At 34.1% G+C, this 22,801-nt stretch overlaps 1 protein-coding gene across 4 annotated transcripts in view; it reads left to right on the top strand.

The window, feature by feature from the left end:
• The window catches only part of NBEAL1 (neurobeachin like 1), a 167,636-nt gene that overhangs the window by 102,892 nt on the left and 41,943 nt on the right, over positions 1-22,801 (top strand). For all 4 annotated transcript variants that reach the window (XM_047869187.1, XM_047869186.1, XM_047869185.1 and 1 more), the window contains 8 exons: positions 5,297-5,423; positions 10,683-10,831; positions 11,430-11,563; positions 13,841-13,942; positions 15,974-16,069; positions 16,467-16,591; positions 19,482-19,622; positions 22,668-22,798. In XM_047869187.1, the coding sequence (XP_047725143.1) occupies positions 5,297-5,423; positions 10,683-10,831; positions 11,430-11,563; positions 13,841-13,942; positions 15,974-16,069; positions 16,467-16,591; positions 19,482-19,622; positions 22,668-22,798 (1,005 nt within the window). The remainder of the gene's footprint in view (positions 1-5,296; positions 5,424-10,682; positions 10,832-11,429; positions 11,564-13,840; positions 13,943-15,973; positions 16,070-16,466; positions 16,592-19,481; positions 19,623-22,667; positions 22,799-22,801) is intronic.

The raw sequence follows: 22,801 nt of genomic DNA, 5'->3' as shown, positions 1-22,801 counted from the left end.
GAGGGTATGGGTGGGTTGTTTGTTGTTTTTATTGTTTCAGAATTGCTTACTCATGAAGGAAGGGGGACATTTTGTAATTATTTCTTTTTCAGAATGTTAAAGTTTTATATACAACGCTTTGTTGTACACAATATAGTTGATTTTTAAATGGTTGTGTATGTTAAATGCTGTTCTTTGGCCTAAATCTAAGATGATTCCTATTTTAATTAATTGTAATTTTTCAAAGAAAAGCATAATTTGCAATCATAAAATTATACTGTAGTTTATGTGCAGTGCATTGTCTCTTGTATCCATTATGGTACATTGAAACAGTACCTTAGTCTTTTGCTTTAGTTCTTTTCCCTTAGTCTTTTGCTTACCAAGACTAGGGCTAATATTAGATATATTTAGAATTCTTAGCAACCGTTTAAGTTTTTGTTTTATAACCTATTCTTCTTGGACCCTTAGGATCTTAGGCCAGTATCTTTTTCTAGAAAAAAACCCTTCCTTTCTGGCCACCTTTCTGACCCTACCTTTCTGACTTGGTATCTCCTTTTTTGAAGACAGGTCTGTGAAATACCCAATATAGTTGATTGTTGAGTCATTGGCAATCATGTGTATACTAAATTGTGATTGTTTTATCGTAGCCACCTGTTTTTAGTGGCTAAGTTTTACATGGAAATCAAGTACCAGTTTTTAAATCTTTTTAAAGCTGCCTTAATATATTGGCCAATACATTTGATGCTGTAAATTAATCAAGAGTGCTATCTATGATACCTACCATTTATCTTATATTCTAAAATAAATCAGACACAGTAACCGATTTTCCTTAAGGCAAAATAATGGTCCTACCCCCGAAAGAAACTCTGACTTTAAGAATATCTTTTATAGGAATAGTCACTTACATATAGCTTATCCTCCCTGTACATATCTTGAGACCTATTATACTTTCTCTACTCATTGAAATTCGACTGTGCTTATTACTCAGCAAATATCTATTGGTGAATGACTTGAATCTAGTAATACTTAAAGAATGGTGTCCCCTGTTTTTTCTTTGTTTTTGCCAAGAAATCCCACTTCAGGAAATTCCCTGTTCCTCTTCCTTTCCTCACCCGTTTATACTTGTACATAGGTAGAATTTTATGTCCCTTCTCCTTGGTTTTAGTTAAGTAAAGGAAAACTAGTGCTCTTTCTTTTTTTCTTTTTCTTTTTTTAAATTATTTAGTTAAGTAATCTCTACACCCCATGTGGGGCTCAAAACTCACAACCCTGAAATCAAGAGTCACACGCTTTCCACAGGCGCCTGGGTGGCTCAGTCAGTTGGGCATCCGACTTCGGCTTGGGTCATGATCTCACAGTTTGTGGGTTCGAGCCCCGTGTCGGGCTCTGTGCTGACAGCTCAGAGCCTGGAGCCTGCCTCAGATTCTGTCTCCCTCTCTCTCTGCTCTTCTCCCAGTCATGCTGTCTCTCTCACTCTCTCAAAAATAAAATAAAACATTAAAAAAAAAAAAAAGTCACACGCTTTCTGGACTGAAGCCAGTCAGGTGCCCCTTCTTTCTTTTTTTCATCTCTCAGTTTTTCTCCTTACCCAATGTTCAAAAATACCCCAAGTATAATAGTGATAGTGAGATAGTACAGAAGAAAAAAAATTTCATACATTTCAAAGTGAAACTGGAAATAGTATAAAACCAGTGGCATCAATCTCTAAAGCTCTTTAAAGTTCCCTGAAGTATCCTTCAGAATTAATTGTAAAATGTTCTACCTACTCCTTTTTATGTCTGTAAGTATTTTCATTAGCTTCCAGAAATCATGGTATTCTAAAAAATATTTTGTTTTGTTTCATTTACCCCAGTTCTACTTTGTAACATCGCACTACAAATGTATAGGATAGTTTTGACACTGTGGGCTAACCTAGAAACTTATCCATTATCTGTAACATTTTTTTGATGGAAAATTATTTGTGAATTCCAAACAAGTGATTTGTGAAGTATCTTTTGGAACACAACCACTTGTAAATTGTGGAATTTAAACAGTCAGAAATAAAGTGTATTCTTAAATATATTATTAAAAATACTTGGTTTTAGAGTTTTGTTATGTCTGCTTTTATTTTTTTTATTTGGTTTTATAAAAAAATTTTGTCCATACTTTTTCATTAGCAATACTCTTTTCTTGGGGCACCTGGGTGGCTCAGTTGGTTGAGTGTCCGACTTCAGCTCAGGTCATGATCTTGTGGTTCATGAGTTCGAGCCCCACACCGGGCTCTGGGCTGACAGCTCAGAGCCTGAGCCTGCTTTGGATTCTATGTCTCCCACTCTCTCTGCTCCTCCCCAGCTCATATTCTGTCTTTGTCTAAAAATAAACAAACATAAAAAAATTTTATGTAAAAAAAGAAGTGGAACGTGCAATTCTATTTTTTTTTTTTAATTTACATCCAAGTTAGCATATGGTGCAACAATGATTTCAGAAGTAGATTTGAACATGGAATTCTTGATCTTGGGGTTGTAATATCGAGCCCCACATTGGGTGTAGAGATTGCTTAAAATCTTTTTTAAAAAAGTACTCCTTTCTGAGTATTTGCAACAACTTGTTTTTATTTCTTACAGTTTCTCTTGTCTCTGAACCATTTGGTAGTTATCCTCCTCTATAACTATATTTTTCTAGCAATGCTGCTTAACCTCCTAGTTCTCTTACTAATATTTAGTCTTGTTCACCTTTTGAATGATTGTATTCCCAGATCCATGCCTAGCCATCTTGCCTTTTGCCTATTCTCTCTATGAAGTGGTGATCTCATGACTTCACCACTGTTTGTATATGAAATGATGCTTTCCCACGTGTGTTTCTATTCTAACCTGCCTTTTGAAGATTTCCAGCTGCCTGTCTTGTCTATTGGATACCTCCTCCACAGGGGGGCTTCCATGTAAAATTTCTGAAACTGAATTCATTATGTTTTCTCATTTGTCTACTCCTCGCCCTAGACTCTGCTTCTCTCACATTTTGTGTTGTAGTTTCATTTTCTTCATTTATTAGTTACTCAGATTAAAATAATATTAGCCATGAATCTGTCCTCATCCCTCTTAATCCCCTACATAATAATAGCTCTTTAGGTACAGTGTCCTCTTAATTATCCCTTACATAGCTTTTGAATGGTTTTCCTTATTTTCATTCCCTTTCCTGTTGTCATGTCTTAGTTTGGTGTGCTATCTTTTCCCAAAGTTACAGTAGTTTCCCAGCTGGCCTCTTTGCCTGAAGTGTTTCCCATCGTCAGTTTATTCTCCAGTCTTTCATCACATTTTGAACTTACACTCTTTTTTTTTTAATGTTTATTTTATTTCTGAGACAGAGAGACAGAGCATGAGTGGGGGAGGGGCAGAGAGAGAGGGAGACATGGAATCAGAAGCACGCTCCAGGCTCTGAGTTGTCAGTACAGAGCCCAACGTGGGGCTCGAACTCACAAACCGTGAGATCATGACCTGAGCCAAAGTCGGTCACCCAACTGACTGAACCACCCAGGCACCCCTGAACTTACACTCTTAATGGAATAGTGTCATCCAGCTACATAAAGTCTGTTTTCTCTTTGTGTCACATTACATAGATTCCTGATTTTCAGTTTCATCGCATTCTCATGTGCTTTACTTACATGCTGAACAATAAATACTGCCACCTGCAATAAATTAGAACATATGAAGAAACATATTCAGTAACTAGGAAAAGTGTGAGCCAGTACTTCTTATCTATAGACAAAGGTGTGATCAAAGCAGATTTACACAGAAAAATGCAGCTGTACATTAGGTTGATTCATTTTCTGTCTGAGCAATGATAACCATATGAAAAATTAAGGGAGGATTTGTCGTCTTTATAATGTTTTGTTAGTTGGTATGAATTATTTTTGTTTCCCACATCTGAAATGTCTTTATTCATAGTTACATACATAACTTTTTCCCAGTCCTACCTATAAATTGTGCAGTTATTTTTATTACTACTCTTATACCACTCAGATAATTGAGAAGTAAATGTACAATTATAATAGCTGCCATTTATTTTATACTTAATGTAATGTGATGTATCTCCATTACACAGTTAAAAAAACAAAGATTCAGAGGAGTCGTCTATTTAATAAATGGCAGAACCGGATTTGAATTTAAGTTCACCACCTCACAGCCTTTGTTCTTCCCATTATATTAGCCCTGTCTTCTTACAAAATGTATATTTTATAAAATCCATTCATTTATTGTGTATATATGTATCTAGAATTACTTTTTAAATTCCATGTGCTCCAGAAAAGAACACTTCAGCTTTTGTATTATGTATTCTCTTCCAATTAAAGATAATTTGTCACATTCTTACTTAATATTTCTTTAGTACAAATACTCAATAAAAATAGTTTTATTAATACAGTGAGAATAATTCTTTCTTTGACTTACTGGCATATGTCAGAATTAAATGAATTAAAGAGATGAGTTGACCCATTTTGAAACATAAATAGTACCATCATTAAAAATAAAGGACAGAGGCACCTGGGTGGCTGGCTCAGTTGGTTGGGCATCCACCTTCACCTCAGATCATGATGTCACGGTCCGTGAGTTCGGGCCCCTCATGGGCTCTGTGCTGATAGCTCAGAGCCTAGAGCCTGCTTCAGATTCTGTGTCTTCCTCTGTCTCTGCCCCTTTCCCTCTTACACCCTGTCTGTCTCACCCTCAAAAATAAACAAACATAAATAATAAATTATAGACATATTTTAAAAACATTTATTCCTTTTTTTATACATGTAGTAGTTTTTAAAAATCACAAACAACCCAGATTACTCTAAATCATGTATTAAAAACTTTTCTGTAGTAAATATCTTTTCTATCTTAGAAAACTTTACCTCCCAAGGTTTTTTTCCAGTTTTATAAATATAATTAACATACAATACTATGTAAGATCTAGAACATAATGACTTGAGATATGTGCATTTTGCAAAATAATTACCGTAATGTTTAGTTAACACCCATCATGTCATGTAGTTAACAAAAATTTTTTCCTTATAATGAGAACTTTTAGGATCTGCTCTTGTAGCAAGTATACTATATAGCATTATTGTCTATAGTCATCATTGCACATTATGTCCCCAATACTTATTTATAATTGGAAGTTTAGACCTTTTGAATACCTTCACCCAATTCCCTTACTCTCTTCCTTTACTTAATATATATATATATATATATATATATATATATATATATATATATAATGTAATTAATAGCCAGAAGTTACAGGACTATAATAGGATTATTTTTTACTTTGTGTTTAATAGATATTTTGTATTTATTTTCGACAGGTATCCAACACTCACAGCCTTCTAGTGATTCATTGCTTTTGGAAGTAGTGAAACAAGTAAAAGTTAGCAATATGGAAGAGGATAAATTAGACCTTCCTGAAGAAGACATAACAGCCAGAGTAAATATGTATGTATAAGTATTTGAAAGGAGTAAACATTATTTTGTTCTGGGGGAGCGTGGGTGGCTCAGTCAGTTGAGCATCTGGCTGTTGATTTTGGTTCAGGTCATTATCTCAAGGTTCGTGGGATTGAGCCCTGCACAGGGCTGTGCGCTGACAGTGTGGAGCCTGCTTAGGATTCTGTGTGTGTGTGTGTGTCTCAATATAAACATTATATTGTTGTATTTTAATAAACATTAAAAAATTTTGTTCTGAAAAACGGGATTATAAAATCATGGAAGGTATTTGCTTAAAATACTAAGTACAGTGACCCTTGAACAATAAAGGTTTAAACTGCATGGATCCACTTATATATGATTTTTGTCAATAAAAACAATATAGTACTGTAAATGTATTATATCTTCCTAATGATTTTCTTAAAACCTTTTTCTTTTTTCTAGCTTACTTTATTGTAAGAATACAGTATATAAGATATACAAAAGATTTATTCATCAACTGTGTATATTATTGGTTGGTAACAGTTACTGGTCAACAGTAGGCTGTTAGTTAAATTTTTAGGGAGTCAATTTTATTTGTAGATTTTTACACCAGCTTCAGTGCCACTAACCCCTGTATTGTTTAAGAGTCAACTGTATTTGCAGGATCCATCAATTACTGCTATATCAGTTGTGAGTAGTCTATCAGTATTAACTGACATTATTGAGGCATGCTTTTTAGAACTGAGATAACTTTGAGCTGGACCTTGAAATTAGAAAATATTTTTAGCTGAATGATAATGAAAACATAACCTATCATATTTGTGGGATACAGTTAAAGCTTAGATAGAATGTTTAGATAAAGTTTAGATAGAAAGTACAGAATAAAATATAAACTCTTAAGCAGAAGGAAGAAATTATAAAGATGAAAGCAGAAGTCATGAAAAGAAAATTGGAAAAGGAAAAAGACCAAAGAAAACAAAAGCTAGTTATTAAAAAAATAAAAAAAGAGCTAACAAAACATAAACTCCTTGCCAGACTGGTCAGGAAAGAAAGAAAGGCCACATAAATTATCAATATTGGGAATTAAAAAGGAGAGAACACTAAAAATACTAAAATGATTAAAAAGAAATACTAAATACAACTTTACCAATAAATTTTGACAACTTAAATGGACAAATTATTTGAAAGATACAAATTAGCAAACCTCCCTCAAGAAGAAAATTTAAAATGAATAGCCTTAGATACATTTAAAAATTTTGAATTTGTAGTAGAAAATTTTCCCAAACATAAAAGATATTGGTTTCCTTATCTCTCCTTTGTATTAATTATCATAAATGCAGACTTTCATGTGTTTTAAGGCCAACAATACAATTTTGTAGTTACTATTGTATGCACTTGTCTAAATCAGTCAAGGGAAGAATAGAGAAAACTATATAACTGTACTTTTTATTTGCCTGCATAATTACCATACTTACATACTTTGTTTATTTGTGCACATTCAAATTTCCATCTGGTGTCTTCATCTTCTAGCCTGAAGGACTTCTTTTATTTTCATGTGAGGAATGTCTGACCACAGATTCTCTCAGGCTTTGTTATCTGTGGTAGTCTTTATTTTTGCCTTCATTTTTGGCTACTTTTTAACAAAATTTTAGTTACATATCTTTTGAAAATTGAAATTCATATAATATAAAATTTACTCTTTTAAAGTGTAACATTCCATAGGTTTTAGTATGTTCACAAGTCTAATTACAGATCATTTCCTTAACTCTGAAAGGAAATCTTGTACTTTTTTAGTAGACACTCCCAATTTTCCCCTTCCTACATCCCCTGGAAATCACTCATCTGCTTTCTGTCTCTATTGGCTTTGTCTGTTTTTGACATTTCATTTATTTCTTACAATATGTGGCCTTTTATGTCTAGCTTATTTCATTCAGTATAATGTGTCCAAGGTTCATTCATGGAGTAGCATGTAACTTGACTTCATTCCATTTTATGGTTGAATAATATTCCATCATATGGATATACCACCTTTGTTTATCCATTCATCAGTTGATGAACAGACAGTGTTTCTACTTTTTGGTTTTTGTAATTTATACTTCCATGAATATTCATGTACAGAACTTTGTGTCGACATATGTTTTTAATTATATTGGGTATATACCTAGTAATGGATTTGTTAGTTATATGGTAAATCTATGTACAACCTTTTGAGGAATTGTAAAATTGTTTTCATACTGACTACACCATTTAACATTCCCCCAAGTGACATATAGGGGTTCAGATTTCTCCACATCTACCCCAATTTTTGACATTTTGTGTGTTTATTTATTACACTATTCTATAAGATTTGGAATGATACCTTGTGATTTTAATTTGCATTTTCCTAATGACTAATGAAGCTGAGCATCTTTTCATGGATTTGTTTACTATTTATATATCTTTTTTGGAGAAATATTTATGTAAATCCTTTGCTCATTTTTTTTAATTGGGTTGTCTTTTAGTTATTAAGTTATAGTGGTTCTTTATTCTAGATACAAATGCCTTAACAGATACATGATTTGCAAAAATGTTCTCCCATTGAATGTGTTTTCCTTCATTTTGTTGGACAAAAATTTAAAATTTTGAGGTCCCATTTATCTTTTTTTCCCCTAAGAGTTTTATATTTTATCTCCTACATTTAGGTCTTTGATCCATTTTCAGTTAATTTTTGTATGTGGTATGAGGTAGGAGTCCATATTCATTCTTCTGCATGTGATTATCCATTGCCTGAGGACCATTGCTTTCTTTTTTAAAGGATGATTTTGTTGGATATACAGTTCTTAGTGGACAGGTGTTTTTTCTTTTCTTTTTTCTCTCTTTTCTTTTCTTTTCTTTTCTTTTCTTTTCAGCATTTTGAATATGTCATCCCACTACATTTTAGCATCCTGTATTGTGGTGGTTTTTGTACTTGGCTTTCAGCACCTTGGCTTTATGTCCATGTGTGGATATCTTTGGATATTCATAGAATCTTCCTGGATGTGTGAATTATTATTATTTATTTTATTTGGGAAGTTCTCAGGCATTATTTCTTCAAATATGTATGTTTGGCTCTTTTTCTCTGTCCTCTCTGGGAGTCCTTTTACACATCTGTTGTTTCCCATGATGGTAACACTCTGAGGTTTTTTCATCCTGCTTCTTTTTTCCTTTGTGTTCTTCAGGTTGGACAGTTTCTTTTGAACTGTCTTCAAGAGTCCTGCTTCTTTCCTCTGCAAGTTCAAATATGCTATTGAGAGGCAAGTTCAAATATGCTATTGAGGGGTGCCTGGCCTGGGTGGCTCAGTCGGTTAAGCATCTGACTTCAGCTCAGGTCAGGATCTCCCAGTTCGTGGGTTCGAGCCTCGCTTCGGGCTCTGTGCTAACAGTTCAGAGCCTGGAGCCTGCTTTGGATTCTGTGTCTCCCTCTCTCTCCGCCTACTCCCCTGCTTGCGCTCTGTCTCCCTCTGTCTCTCAAAAACAAATAAACACTAAAAAAATTTTTTTAAATGCTATTGAGTCCTGGTAAAATTTTCATTTAGTTATTATGCTTTTTGAGTCCACAGTTTTCCATGTGGTTCCCTTTTTAAAGATTATGTAATTTCTGTCTCTTAATTGACAGTCTCTATTTGACTAGGCTTTGTTGCCATAATGAATGCACTTTAGTTCTTTAAACATAGTTTCCTGTAGTTCTTTTAATGTATTTACCATAGCTACTTTGATGTTTTTGTCTGCTAATGTGAACATCTGAAGTTCCCCAAAGACAGTTTCTTATTACTGTGTTTTTCTTTATGGCTCATAATTTACTTTTTCTTTGCATTTTAGATAATAAATTGTAACCACTCTGGTTTCTGATCCCCTTCTTTGATGATGGTTATTATGGTGGTATTTTTGCTTAGTGACTTTCCTGGATTAATTTTGTGGTGTATGTCTTACCTGCTCTGTGTTGCCAGTGATGTCTGTACTCATTGGGTTTTTGTTTTACTCGTTTTGTTTTTTTTAATTTATTTTTATTTTTTTAAGTTTATTTATGTTGACAGAGAGAGAGTACAAGCAGGGGAGGGGCAGAGAGAGAATCCCAAGCAGGCTCCACGCCATCAGTGCAGAGCCTGACATGGGCTCAATCCCAGAAACTGTGAGATCATGACCTGAGCTGAAATCAGGAGTTGGATGCTTAACTGACTGAACCATTCAGGTGCCCTTACTTTGTTTTGTTTTTAAACAAAAAGCCTGTTTTTAAAAAAAGTCTGGCCCTTTATAAAAAGTTAGTATAGGTTAGTGGTCAGGCAATAATTAGTATTTACACCCCTTGTTCCAGAAGACTGCCATTCTTTGCCAGTAGATCTGTGTGTGTGCCTTAGGGAACGTGTTCAAATTTCATGATTTACACATCTGCCCTGACTTTTACTTTCTATGTTTGTAAAGCCTCAGCCAAAAATGAGTACTCAAGACCCAAATACATAATTTATTCTGGACATCACTTTTTTTTTAGATTATAAACTACACATGGCAAGCATTTCTTTGGAACTTACTTTAATGTTACAAATTGACCTGGTTCAGTAGTAATCTTCATTGGCATAAATAAGATTTTTGTTAATATAATTTTAATAATTTCTGAAGATTTATAATTTATAAATTATAGTTTATGTTATTTATAATTCTATTTAATTATAAATTATATAATTATGTTGTAATTACTGTTATAACTTATTTTTATTGGAGAAGATAACAGTCCTCTTAATACAAGATGACTTTATTTTAAGTAAGGTATTGCTATAGTAGCCCTTTGTATTATCTCCAGTTCCATTGTAGAGACATTATGATGATGTTGTTGCTCTAGATTTAGTTGCTCTTGAAAAGTCTCATTTTACAGTTTAAGAATTAGTCATAATTAGTGCTTCTGATAATTATTCATAAAACATCACTAATGATGCATTCCTTTATTCACAGATTCATATATTCCCTAGGTCAACTCCTCTCTCGCAAATATAACTAAAATGACATGACTAGTATTGCTGTATGTTCGAACTGTCCTCTGCCAGTAGTCTTAAAGATTCACTATATTTTGTTTTAATGGGCCACATACAATTAAAATATAAAACTTTGTTTTTTTTTTTAACTGAGTTATTGGGAAATAACATTTTGGACAGTATTTAATTAGTTTAATATTCAGTGGAATATTTTTATAGGTAATTCAAATACTCTTTCTTGATATTCTTTTCCATTTACACAGAATACGTTGGATGGTTTTTGTTTGGTTGATTTTTGTTTTTACAGTGATGAAAAAGAAGAACAGGATCAAAAAGAAAAATTGGTGTTGTCAGAAGACTGTGAGCTCATTACAATAATTGACGTAATTCCTGGCAGATTAGAAATTACTACTCAACACATTTACTTCTATGATTGCAGCATTGAAAAAGAAGATGGTGAGGAGTTCTGGGGGAATAATTTCTGTTGTTCAATAGTTAAGTATCCAGCTTATTAATCATTAATGAGAAGAAAACAGTGACATAGGATTGTGGGATTGTGGTCTATTATGTAAGAGGAGAAATGGAAAGTCAATATGGAATTAAATTTCAACAATGTATTGGAGGGAATGCTTTTTTTGTTAATGTTTTTTAAAGATTTGGTAAGAGGGATTGCTGTAAACTTGTGTTATAAAATGCAGTCTTAATTTTATTTGCACATTTATTTCTATCAGCTTTTCACATAATTCATTATCTGAAAATTAAACGATATTTAAATCTAAAGTGCTAACATAAAGAGAAAAGGAAAAATGTTTTTGAGATGTAATGATCAGGATTATTCTGTTTTCATGAGAAGAAAATAGAATAGCTATAGAATTTAAAAATACTTTTAAAAGAAACCATCTAAACGTCCACTAAATTTATCAAATGGTTTTTATGAAATAAATGTAATTCCTTTTCCCTAAGTGCTACTTTTGTTAGGAGCTAGGAGATATCTTCTGCATAATACAAGTAACTTCATATGGTACTCTGGTCACAAGATTTCTTCTGTTTTCAGGAGTAGGCTTTGATTTCAAGTGGCCTCATTCTCAGATTCGAGAGATTCACCTGCGGCGTTACAATTTAAGGAGGTCCGCCCTTGAGATTTTTCATGTTGACCAATCCAACTACTTTCTCAATTTCAAAAAGGAGGTATGTAAGATGCTGCCTTTCTGGAAGCCTCCAAGTATTAGCTTGAAATAATTTTCCACCTAGTGAGCTGTGTAAAACTTTGGACTCATTTGTAAAGTCAAAATATTAGAGGAAAAAAATCTCTGCCTTAGGGGCTAAGTAATATATGAATTTTTGTTGGGATTTATGTTTGAGTATTTTTAGGTTGCTTGTTTTCAGTGTTTATTTATGAGTAGATAAATCAGTAGAATATTGAGTGTCAGCCAATAAGTGCCTCACAGTATCCAGTTGTGAAATAATATGCAATATATACTATTTGACAAATTTATGAAATTGGGTTGGGTTCAGTTTAATAATAATGGGGCAGGTATTTTTTCCAGGAGTAGAGTATATTCTTTTTTTCCCCCCAAAAGTTAATTTATTTATTTTTGAGAGAGAATACAAGCTGGGGAGGGACAGAGAAAGAGAGACACAGAATCCAAAGCAGACTCCAGGCTCTGAGCTGTCAGCATAGAACCCAACATGGGGCTCAAACCCATGAACTGCAAGATCACGACCTAAGCTGAAGTCAGATGCTTATGGACTCAGCCACCCAGGCGCCCCAGGAGTGGAGTATATTCTTGAATAGTGTAAGTGGTTAAGTGATTACCACTGAAGCCAGATTATCTAGGTCCAGGTACTAGCTCTGCCAATAGCTGTGTGTCTTCAGCATATTACTTAGGATTCTTACTCCCAACCTTCCTTCCCTCTTTTTTTCACAGTGATGGAGTCACACTTCTATCACTGTCTGACAACTCTTGATCTTGCCTAGTTTTCTTTCCATTTTCTCTCACAGGCATCTTTCCTGATAAATTCCTTGAATGTTCAATTCAGTTTTGCTGTAGTCTGTAACTAAGTTTCTGTTCATTTGTGGGATCCAGGTTTACTTGTAGATGATTTTATTCAGATGTTTAAAGGCATTTTGTATTTTTATAAAATAATACTTTTTTACTATTAAAAATAAATTTTCTCCATAGGAATATACAAAGCTTATGTTTTTAGGAAGGTGTGTCAAACCAAGCATGTTCTTGTTGAATACTGTACATTTGTATAACTTTAGAGGTTTTACTATTTTTTTGGTGTTTTTTTTTTAATGTTTACTTATTTATTTTGAGAGACCAAGAGCACGAGTATGAGCTGGGGAGGGTCAGAGAGAGAGGAGAGAGAGAATTCCCAATCAGGCTCCACAGTCAGTGTGTGGAGCCTGATGTTGGGCTCAAACTCACAGACCATGAGATCATGACCTAAGCTGAAGTGTGATGCTTAACCGACTGAGACACCCAGGCACTTTTAGAGGTTTTTTATTTTTTTAAGTTTATTTATTTACTTTGAGAGAAAGAGAGAGAATGGGGAAGGGACAGAGAGAGGAAGGGGAGAGTGTGCAGGGGAGGGGCAGAGAGACAAGGAAAGAGAGAATCCCAAGCAGGCACTATACTGTCAGCATAGAGCCTGACATGGGGCTCCAATCCCACAAACCTGTGAGATCATGACCTGAGCCAAGATCAAGAATCGGACGCTCAACCAACCAAGCCACCCAGGTGCTTCTAACTTTAGAGTTTTTAAAGCACATTTATATGCAGTATCTAATCTTCATAACAACCTTCAGATTAGATATGGCAAATTCCATTATTCCTTTTTTTTTTATAGATGAGGAAACTGAAGTTCAAAGATGAATTTTATTACTTTACATTTGGGTAGCCCTGAAAAATTCAGAAAACTGTAAGGATAGAGACAGATGAGACTCAGTAAATTAATGATTTGCCAGTATGATAAGTAAATGACAAAACTAAATTTGAACTGGACTTGAGCTAGTTTTATGATTTAGTGTCTGGTGATCCTTCCAGTATACACTAACCTTTTCAAAATTTATATGGCCTGACTTCACCAAACCTAGTATAGTAGAGAAGTTAAAACCGTAATCCTCTATTTATGAGAACTGTCCAGAATAGGCAAATCTGTAGAGGCAGAAAGTAGGTTAGCAATTGTCGGGGGATGAGAGGGAGTGGGAACTGGGTGGGGTGTGATGGCTAGTGAGTGTGGAGTTTCTTTTGAGGATGATAAAAATGTTCCAGAGTTAGATCATGTTTGTGGTTGCACAGCTCTGTGAATATACAAAAAGACCCATTGAATTACATACTTCAAAGGGTAGATTTTGTGACATGTGAATTGTATCTCAGTAAAGCAATTACAAAAACCATAATCGCAGTTTGTTTTGATCAATTTTTAAACTATAAAATGCTGTTTGTTTGTGTTTTTTAGGTTAGAAACAAAGTATATAGCAGACTATTGTCACTTCATTCTCCAAATAGTTATGGAACCAGATCACCACAGGAATTGTTCAAAGCATCAGGATTGACACAGGTAGGAAATTTTAACAGTCACTTTTTTTTTTATGTTTATTTTATTTATTTTGAGAGAGAGAGAGAGAGAATGTACATTAGCAGGGGAGGCGCAGAGAGAGGGAGAGAGAGAATCTCAAGCAGGCTCTACACTGTCAGCCCTGAGTCTGACGTGGGGCTTGATTTCATGGTTCAGGAGTCTCCTGACCCACTTAACTGGACTGAGCCACCCAGGCGCCCCTAACAGTCACTATTTTTATGTTCACTTTATATCTCAGGCTTTTGCTTAAACGTAAAACTTTCTCTTCTGATTATTTTATTTTGATTATTATAACCATTCTTCCATTCAAATTGATGTTTTGAATTATCTTTGAATCTTCACTAATGCATAGTACCCTGTCCTCCAGCTCCCATATCATTTGGTTCCCACGCATATCTTATGAATTCTTCTAATAATTTTATCTTTTAAAAATATAGCAGGTGAATTTGCTGGGTTTTTTTCCTAATAATAAGAGTTATCCATACATGAAGTAAATAAAAAGTGGGAAAATACAAGACACTATGGCAAAAAAAGGCAAAAAATGACCAATTCTTCTATCTGCCAAGGCTAATTAATGCTGTTTTTTATCCCCACCTATATTCCAACATCTCTCTTATATTTCTGCTACCAAAAACCAAGGAAAGGCCATTGTTTTTTGCTCTCCAGGACTATCAGTAGTCTCCTAACTCAGGTCTCTGCCTCCTGGCTCTTTCCTTTCTCTTACATATGCATTAGTCTTAATCTTAAATGTGGCTCTTGTTCAAAAGCTATCATCAATCCCTTCTTGTTGCTTATGGAATAAGCTTTACTTATTGGAGTACATTTCCTGTTTTTTTGGAATAAACTTTATTCATTAGAGTATTTCTCAGGTTAGCACTCAAGAATAATTATAATTGGGCTTTCTGTAAACTCTCTCTATATACATTCATTTCTCACCATTTCCCATGAGTGTATCTTTTGCTTAAGGCACTTAGTAAACTTAAAGGTGAATGTTAATCTGTCAACAAAATTCTTGAGAATACCCATACCGTGTAATTAACAGGTTAGGTACAATGAAGTGATTAAAAGAAAACAGTGATTATGATTTTCTTTAGAAAATTTGTATCTAATGTAGCAAATTCTGATCTGCTGTTGCTCTGGCAAAACAGTTCTCTGAGGATAGTTAACATGAAATTTATTTAAAATTTGTAGATCATTTTAGTACATTAAGATGCTTTTTTTTAATATGTGCACTTATGAAAATTTCAATTTATAACAAAATTTTCTTTTTAAAAAAATTTATTTATTTATTTTGAGAGAAACAGAGACAGCACGAGTGGGGGAGGGGCAGAGAGAAGTGGGGGAGAGAGAGAGAATCCTAAGCAGACTCCATGATGCCTGACACAGGGCCCAAACTCATGAAACTGTGAGATCATGACCTGCATGGAAACCAAGCGTCAGATGCTTAACTGACTGAGCCACTCTTGCGCCCCTGTAACAAAATTTTCAATGTTGGACAATCCTTCAAAAATTGATCTTTTAAAGGTATTTAAATAAAATAATTTAATTCAAAAAAAGTCTTAGTTCTTATGAAGTTTGACTATAATAAAAGATTTATGTTTAATTTTCTGTACCTTTTCTGAAGACTGATTTTTAAAAGGAAGTAAATTTAGGAAAAAATATATTGATTTTATTTCCCTGTTAAACTTTTTTAAAATCCCCATTCCTTTTATCAGAAAGACACCAAGATAATAGGAACAAAAGATTCTGTTAATGGGTGCCTCGGTCGCTTATTTGGTTAAGTGTCCCAACTTGGGCTCAGGTCATGATCTCACGGTTTGTGGGTTCAAGCCCTGCATCAGGCTCTGTGCTGACGGGTCAGAGTCTGGAGCCTGCTTCAGATTCTGTCTCTCTCGCTCTCTTAAAAATAAATAAACATTAAAAAAAAAAAAGATTACCTTAGTACTATCAGTAATACAAACTTCGAAGAGATATAGATTAATTTTGATTTTGTTCTTTTTTTGTGCTGTCTAGAAATGGGTGAACAGAGAGATAACAAATTTTGACTACCTCATTCAAATAAATACAATGGCAGGACGAACATATAATGACCTTGCACAGTATCCAGTGGTAAGTTTTATAGAAATCTCATACATATGGAATAGCCTTTCAGTTCTATAATACATAGAAATGTATATGTGTATTATGGTTATTTTTCATCTTTCAAAACATAAAAACTGTTTTTGCCTTTGTGTATATTTTCTCCCTTGCTATTTTCAGAAAGATTATAAACACAAAGAATAATTAAATAATTAAAGCTTTTTTTTCACTTCACTAAAAATATTCCAGTGGAATTATAGGAAGAAATGCTTCTGGTTATGGAACTGAAGCTGAATAAACATTTGGAACAAGGAAAATATTTCTAAAGACTATCCCTTTTTGTCTTAAATAAGCATTTGATATTATATATGGGGATAGTAGCTTCTCTGGTAAGGAATGTCTGAATTGTAAATTGTGGCTCTTTTAGTTTCCCTGGATTTTACAAGATTATACTTCGGAAGAGTTGGACCTTAATAATCCATCTGTATTTCGAGATCTTTCCAAACCAATTGGAGTAGTTAATGATAAAAATGCCAAAGCCATGCGAGAAAAGTAAGTGTCTTTTATCCCTTTTGAAAGACACCCATCACGTGCACCTGGGTGGCTTAGCTGGTTAAGCATCCAACTCTTGATTTTGGTTCAGGTCATGAATCATGAGATCGAGCCCTGCGTGGAGCCACGCACTGGGCGTGGAGTCTGCTTAAGATTTTCTGTCTCCCTTGCCCTCCCTTTGTCTCTCTCTGTCAAAAAAAAAAGATACCCATCATTTTTTATGGTGTTTTTGAATTTGTATTGATTTCTCTTATGGCCAATCAAGTGTTACTTTTTATAAATGCACAACTACTTTTGATAATCAGAGTCTGATAATCCCTTCATGATGTTTTTTTGAAAATATCTCTTGTCCTTCAAGTATCTTAAATATATATAGGCTGTTTGTTTCCCTTTTTTGCCAAATTTAAGTTGATATTGTTTAGAATTTCTTTCACCTTGTCATATGTATGTGCCGAAAGATAATTTTTCTTCCCAGGTATTTTAGACTTAATAATTCTCTAACATGCAAAAACACACACTTAAGGGGCACCTGGGTGGCACAGTCGGTTGAGCAACTGACTCTTGGCTTTGGCTCGGGTCATGATCTCGTGGTTTGTGGGTTTGAGCCCCATGGCTTAGGATTCTCTATATCTCTCCCCTCGTCTCTCTCTGCCGCTCTCTGCCGCTCCTGTGTGTTCTCTCTCTTCTCTCTGTCCCAAAATAATTAAACTTTTTTAAAAATCCAGCAAAAAAAATACCCACTTAATATAACATTTTTGTAGATACAAAATTAACACTATTATTTACAAATAATGTGAATAAAGAATAGTGAAATGTGTGGAAAGTTACTATTTTAATTAGGAAAGGAATTTTTATAATTCTGTATGTTTACAATTGACCCTGTAAATGTCTCACGTTTTTTTTCAAAGCAAGTTGCTGACAAGTGAAAGAATAGTCTGATTTTAATTTCCCTTTTTCTCCACATGAATTTGTGGATGACTTGTCAGTTATGACTTCTAATAATAAGGGCAAAAACTGTTTTGCAAGCAAAATAGGTTTATTTGAGAGTAGATTGTACATTTTTTTTCTTTTATTTGCAAATCTACCTTAGGACTTTTTGCAGTGTTTAATATTTGATCTGATCTACTAATAGAATTCTGCCATGTGTTACCTCAAAGTTTTTCTGACAATAACAAAAGAACAAGGTTTATTTGTTTTTTAACACTGTTCAAAAGGAAATAATTGTTTTAAATTTCAACAGTTGGGGCATCTGGGTGGCTCAGTCAGTTAAGTGTTTGACGTTTGATCTCAGTTCAGGTCTTGATATCAGGGTTGTGAGTTCAAGCCCCACATTGCGCTCCTTGCTGGGCATGAAGCCTACTTTAAAAATTAATTAATTAATTAATTAATTTAATTAAATACATTTCAGTGGTATATGTTTTTGCATTGGTACAGATGACCTGAAAACTTTTATTCCCTTGAATATTGATTACTGTGTAACAGGAAATTGGCCTCAGCTTGATGAATTAATTACTATTTTGGTTTGAAAGTTTAATGTTTATTTCCTCTAAAAAAACTTCATTCTTATTCAGATTTTATACCCACTAATTCAGATGTTACTATTCAAACCACCATTCAGAAACGATTACACACTGGAAGTGCTTACAGAATCACTATATATATCCTTTGTTTATTTTCTGGGTTAGGTCGTCTTCCTTCCTTTCTTTTCTACCTTCTTCTCTTACCTTTAATTGTTAAGCATTCATTTTCACAATTCTTGACTGATCCTCCATATTTTTCTTCCATTACCTTGGCCACAAAGGGATGTCTCATTATCACATTGCTTACAACAGCAGAAAAATAGAAATAGTCCTTAATATCTAAAAGTAAAGAAATAGTTAAATTGTTATACATTCATATATGTCACTGTTATAAATACCACGTGCCTATTAAAATAGATTATTCAGTTATTTGGAAAGACATAAATAGAAAATGAAAGCCTAGGTTATGAACAATATATTATGTATAGCGCTTTTATACTGAAATATATTTGTGTATTAACTTACACATTAAGGGTGGCAAATATTCATCAAAATGTTAATGTTGGGGGGACATGGGTGGCTCAGTTGGTTAAGCATCTGACTCTTGATTTCTGCTCAAGTCACAATCTCACAGTTTGTGGAATTGACCCCTGCCAGCAAGGAGCCTACTTGGGATTCTCTCTCTCCCTCTCTCTCTCTGCCCCCTCAACTTTTGCATGCATTCCTACTCTCTCTCAAAATAAATTAATATTTTTTTTAAATGTTAATGTTATCTCTGTGGTTGATTTTAAGTTTCTCCTTTTTTGGTTCTCTGTGTTTTCTTTCTGTCTTTTTTTTTTTTTTAACTTTTTTTAATGTTTATTTTTGAGAGAGAGAGAGAGAGACAGCACATGTGGGGGAGGGGCAGAAAGTGAGAGGGAGACACAGAATCCAAAGCAGACTCCAGGCTCTGAGCTGTCAGGACAGAGCCTGGCTCACGGCTTGAACCCATGAATGGTGAGATCATGATCTGAGCCGAAGTTGTATGCTCAACCAACTAAGCCACCAAGGCGCCCCTGTGTGTATGTGTGTGTGTGTGTGTGTGTGTGTGTGTGTGTGTGTGTGTTTTCTGATCTATCTATAGTAAATATGTATTATCGTATGAGACTGTTTCAGAATCCAGTTATTAGTGATACTATGTTCAGAAAGAAGTATCAATGGATAAAATTTTTTTATTTATTAACATGGTGTGATGATATGAATACATACATAATGAATAATATTAATAAGGACTTCTTAAAAACTATGTTTCTAACAATGCAATACAACCTTAATGTCCTCCTAATGTAATTTTACTGTTGTGGTTACAAAACTTTAGTTTATTTTTTTAGATACGAAAATTTTGAGGATCCTATGGGAACTATTGATAAATTTCATTATGGTACTCACTATTCAAATTCTGCTGGGGTTATGCACTATCTTATTCGCACAGAACCATTCACCACCCTTCATATCCAGCTTCAGAGTGGAAGGTATGTTTTGGATACATAAGCTGTTTTCTTGAGACTGCATGTTAGTGTTGAAAATTCTTTGCCTTCGTGTCATGTACTGTATAATAGAGCCTTATCTTTTTTTATTCTCTGGTATTAGGTTTTGATTCATTTCATAGCCTCTAGATAAAAATAGCCAAACTAGTTTGAGAATGGATTAGTCCAATTGACTTACATAAATAACCTTTAAGGAGAATTCCTTTTTACTGTTATCTAGTGTACCTTTGTGATTCTTACTGGTTTTAGGAACCTACTAGAGATTTAGAGTTTAAACTGATTTCAACCTAGATCCAAGATATCTGCCAGGAATTCAAACCTAACCAATGCTTATGTATTTCTCTTTAAAATACTTATTAATCACAAGGATTACATTATTAGCAATAACTGACACAGGTTTGTAATGCCATTGTATTATATTACCTGTCAGAATTATAACTTACTGTTTCACACTTTCCTAATAATTCTAAAGAAACAGGCTTCTTCATGAATCCTTGGTTTTCCAAAGTATCCTCTAGGTAGCTCCCTGTTTATTCACATTTTGTCTCCATGTTGCCTTATTCTTTAGCATTACTATTTTGCCTTTCCTACCCACCCAATCAAGCTATTTAAGCATTGCCTATTCTACTTTCTTTGCTTACAGTTTTATCTCTCAAAATTAACTTTTACTCCTATTTTTGTACAATAAACCTTGGCTTTCAAGAAGAGATTCTGTCCCCAATATCATATTAACCATCTCCAAATGTTACATTTACCATGATAGCAGGTAATTTTTCCCACATTAAAGTGTAAGTGGGTCTTTTCAGCTCTTAGTGACTTTATCAAATAATTTTATTACAAAGCTTCAAAAATAGATTCTGTGCTTCAAAAGACATCATCAAGAAAGGAAAAGGACAACACATTCAGGGCGAGAAAATATTTGTAGATTGTGTATCTGATAAGGGACTTGTATCTAGAAGTGTACAATGCAATAAGAAACAGACAAATGACCCAATTAAAAACTGAACAAAGGATCTGAATGGACATTTCTCCAAGGAAGATATACAAATGTCCAAGAAACATATGAAAACATTCTCAATATCATTAGTCATCAGGGAAATCCAAATCAAAACCAAATTGAGATACGTCTCCAGACCTATAGTGATGGCTATAATAAAAAAGACAGATAATACCTAGTGTTGAAGAGCATTTTGAGAAATTGGAACCCTTATATACTGCCTGTGTTGGAAATGTAAGATGATGCAAACTCTGTGGAAAACAGTCTGACAGTTCTTCAAAGGGTTAAATACAGCATTATCATATGGCCTAGTAGTTCATCCCTAGCTATATAGCCAAAATACTTGAAGACATAATATTCACACAGAAACTTGTATACAAACGTACATAGCAGCATTATTTGTAATAGCCAAAAACTAGAAACAGTCTATCAGCTGATAAAGGAATAAATAAAATGTGATATATCCATACAATGGAATATTATTTGGCCACAAGTAGGTAAAAGGAATGAAAGATTGATACATGCTGCGACATGGATGAACCTTGAAAACAATATGCTAAATGAAATAAGCCAGACATAAAAAGTCATATGTCGTATGACTTACATGAGATGTCCCAAAGAGGCAAATCCATAGAGATCCATGGAGAGTGATTGTTAATAGATCCAGGGTTTCTTTTGGGAGTGATGAATCTCTTCTAAAATTGTGATGATTATAGCCCAACTCATTAATATACTGAAAACCACTGAATTGTGAATTATATGTAAATTTTATCTCAGTAAAGCTGTTCTCCCCCACCCAAACGAAAAATTCTACCATTGAAACTATATTTCCTTGAATTTGGATGCACCATCGTTAGACGTTATCGATGACCCAATCATTAGCCATAATTAAATTCAGAGTTCTGCCAAGTTCACTTCCACCTCAAAACAAGATTGGTAGGAATAAAGTGTCAAATTAGTCATCAGTGTCAGTAAGTCATTACTAAGTAAATCCAGGAAGATAATATCAAAGGAGATGAAACAGAAGATGCTTTTTGTGAATAGAGAAAGTATAATAAAATTGCAACATGACTACTTGAGCTTGTTTCAACTACTGTAGGCCTGTGATGGAACTTAAAAATAAAGTTAGCAGCACCTGGGTGGCTCAGTTGGTTGAGCATCCGACTTTGGCTCAGGTCATGATCCCACAGTTCATGGGTTCGAATCCTACTGTCAGCTGTCAGCTCAGAGCCATTTAGGATCCTCTGTCCCCTCCTCTCTCTGCCCGTCCCCTACTCATGCACTTTCTCTCAAAAATAAACATTAAAACACATAAAATAAGTTAATGGTATATGTGAATAAAATATAAAAGCTTTAGCCACAGAACTATTTCCCTAACTCACTCTCTGGTTTTTAGCAGAAGAGTTTGTAAAGGTATTTATACAGAGAGGATTAAATCAGCATTGCTATGGATGTTGTTAATCATGTATATTAATAATGATATTTAAACTCTGTGGTTTTAAAATATCCAAATAATGTTTATTCACTCTCTGTAATGAATTTACCTCAGCAAAAATTAGACCATCCTTTAAAAGTCTCTTAGAGACTGTTAAAAACTCAGAACAAACTGAGGGTTGATGGGGGGTGGGAGGGTGGGTGATGGGTATTGAGGAGGGCACCTTTTGGGATGAGCACTGGGTGTTGTATGGAAACCAATTTGACAATAAATTTCATATATTAAAAAAAAAAGTCTCTTAGATTTACATTTAATTTAATTATTTGAAAATTTTCTCTAGTGTTATTTGGTTTTCAGCTACTTTGACTAAGATGATACTTGTGATTAAAATTACAGTATTAGTTCTTGGCAACAAGACTTGAAAGATAGGTTATCATAAGAAGGAGAGCAAATTGTGTTTTTAGACATGAAGAGAAAAATTAATGAAAAAGAAGCTCTAACCATTAGGAAACATGGGGAGAGTTTAAGGTTTGTTTCATGGTTGTTGTTGCTCTCCTTCAGTATTCATTCACTGTTCTCTTCCAATCTCCATGTGCAGGTTTGACTGTGCAGATCGACAATTCCATTCCATCCCTGCCACTTGGCAGGCTCTCATGGACAATCCATATGATGTGAAAGAACTTATTCCTGAATTCTTCTATTTCCCAGAGTTTTTGGAAAATCAAAATCGTA

Source organism: Prionailurus viverrinus, chromosome C1, assembly GCF_022837055.1.
Source record: "Prionailurus viverrinus isolate Anna chromosome C1, UM_Priviv_1.0, whole genome shotgun sequence".
NCBI classification, from domain to species: Eukaryota; Metazoa; Chordata; class Mammalia; order Carnivora; family Felidae; genus Prionailurus; species Prionailurus viverrinus.
Note: the sequence above shows the minus strand (reverse complement) of the source record. Positions and strands in the feature narration are given on the sequence as shown.